The 2,152-nt window shown below is 30.6% G+C and overlaps 1 protein-coding gene across 3 annotated transcripts in view; it reads right to left on the reverse strand.

Moving 5' to 3' along the window:
• The window catches only part of LOC106464913 (uncharacterized protein C1orf146-like), a 32,287-nt gene that overhangs the window by 16,562 nt on the left and 13,573 nt on the right, over window positions 1–2,152 (reverse strand). For 2 of the 3 annotated variants that reach the window (XM_022392723.1, XM_013925085.2), the window contains one exon: window positions 1,273–1,351. The exons of the other annotated variant lie outside the window; for it this stretch is intronic. In XM_022392723.1, coding sequence (XP_022248431.1) covers window positions 1,273–1,351 — 79 coding nt within the window. The remainder of the gene's footprint in view (window positions 1–1,272; window positions 1,352–2,152) is intronic. 3 annotated transcript variants of the gene reach the window in all.

Genomic DNA, 2,152 nt, shown 5'->3' on the forward strand with positions numbered 1-2,152 from the left:
GTTTAAAGTGATGAGAAACGTACTGATTGTAGAACTACTGTGTACTAAAAGTTTGTATCAAGGGAGAATAAACTGGTTTAATCAAGAAAGGGCTTGTATCACCGAAGATCCTCGGAAAGAATTTCTACTGGAAACAAACATACAAGCAGATACGTAACACTATTGTAATTGGTATAACTAAAAATAGCTTAATAAAATTTTGAATGTAAGACACTAAAACCTTGTGTCATGCACATTAAAGGATACCCAAGGCAAAAGGGTTAAAAAAAAAGAAGTTTTATGATAGATAATTTTTTAAAAAATGATGCTTTAAAAACTATCAATTAGTAGAATTTTGCAAATAGCTTCAGATGTTTCTTTTTCTTTCTCTTAACATTTATTAATACCAAATGGGTGAACATTTTAAGTATTTTTCAAGACCTACATATTTCTTTCTTGATAGTTTGCAAGACTGTTAGGTGAAACAAGGCCTTGGCTCAAAATTCATGACCTTTATAAGCTTATACAAACTCTAAAAAATACCAATTAACAATATGCAAAACACCCTGCATGCATATTTTGAGAAATTACCAGAATATATCTAAAAAAATACATATTCTTTGCTAGTTATAAAAGAGTAAAATACAGAAGTTCTTTCAATTGTTACAATCTTGTTTTTCACGTCACATGGGGGTATGGTTGAACGCAAGATCTCTTGCATGCAAAGCAAGTGCTTTATCATTCATGTTAAAGGGTAAACTCACTAACGACCATTAGTAGATGTTTTAAGAACTCAAACTGACACAATTGTACTGTTGTTTGCAAACCCAATAATCTATACTCTTCAATAATAAATATTATAAGGTGATTATTAGTTACAGTATATTACCAATCTGACTATTCAAATTATCTTGGTATCCAAAATACACAAACAGAATGAACCATCAAATTATAATATGAAAACTGTTATGATCTGACATTGAATTATATAGGAGTTGCCAATTCAATAACCCATCTTGATCAAATTAATCATTTTATAATTCTACAGTTATTGTTAATATGATTCAATCATGACAAATTAAATTGCTTGGTAATAGATATTGTCTTACTAACTAGCGGCTCACGCTTTGCTAGCTTAGGTGTTATACACCATAAGGCTTGAAGACAAATTAAAATTCATTTTTGGTTTACAAGGAATAAATAGTCATCATCAAAATATAATGCATAAGACCTGTTTTAATTGAAACATATTCTGAGTATTTTATCAGTGAAGATTAAAAACTGGAAATTCACCTTAACTATAGTTAGGATGTGTTTGGCACACTCCTCTTCATTCACAGCCAGTAAGATTTTACACTTCTTAAGGAAAAACCTGGAAAAATATAAAACTTATCATGTACATTAAGATGTTTTAGAAAAATCTCTATTGTTGCATCATAATGTTGTTCCATTCATTTTCCAATTAACATTTGGGTAGACCACAGCAGAAAATGTTAATCGGACCAACCATTTGTAATGGACAATATATTTATGTTGGATTAAAAGGTGACACATTAACTTAATGAGACAAAAATGATAGTCTGAGTCTGTTGGAAATCTAACAACTTAGTTTTTGTGCACACCATTTATATATGAAAGGGTTATAATACTTCAATAAAAGTTATTGTTTAAATGCCAAGTGCTAGCAAGCATTATAAACCAATAGGCCTAAAATCACATAATATTTTGTCTCTCCTTGTCCAGCCCAACTGACAAGTTCAGATATTGGAAACAAATGATAGACTTTAATTGCTATTTTTACACATCTCTGATTGTGGATCTGAAATGGACAAATCAAGAGCAAGGTGGAGAAAAACAAACATATGCAGTTTACTTAATTTTTATCACAAATTTTAGGCCTTGTTGTAAGGAGAGGAAATCCACTATATACTTTAAATAAGTCCAGAAACACAGCTTTTTAAGTGGATTATTTTATTAATGTTATAACTGTTTTGTCCACTCGTGTGGTCGTTATCAGGTAAACTGCCATCTATTGTATGAAACATTAGATGGTTGTGTTACGTATCTGCTTGTTTGTTTCCGGTAGAAATTCTTTCAGAGAATCTTCAGCGATACAAGTCCTTTCTTGATTAAACCAGTTTATTCTTCCTCGATACAAACTTTTAGTACACAG

Source organism: Limulus polyphemus, unplaced genomic scaffold (assembly GCF_000517525.1).
Source record: "Limulus polyphemus unplaced genomic scaffold, Limulus_polyphemus-2.1.2 Scaffold1780, whole genome shotgun sequence".
Lineage (NCBI taxonomy): Eukaryota > Metazoa > Arthropoda > Merostomata > Xiphosura > Limulidae > Limulus > Limulus polyphemus.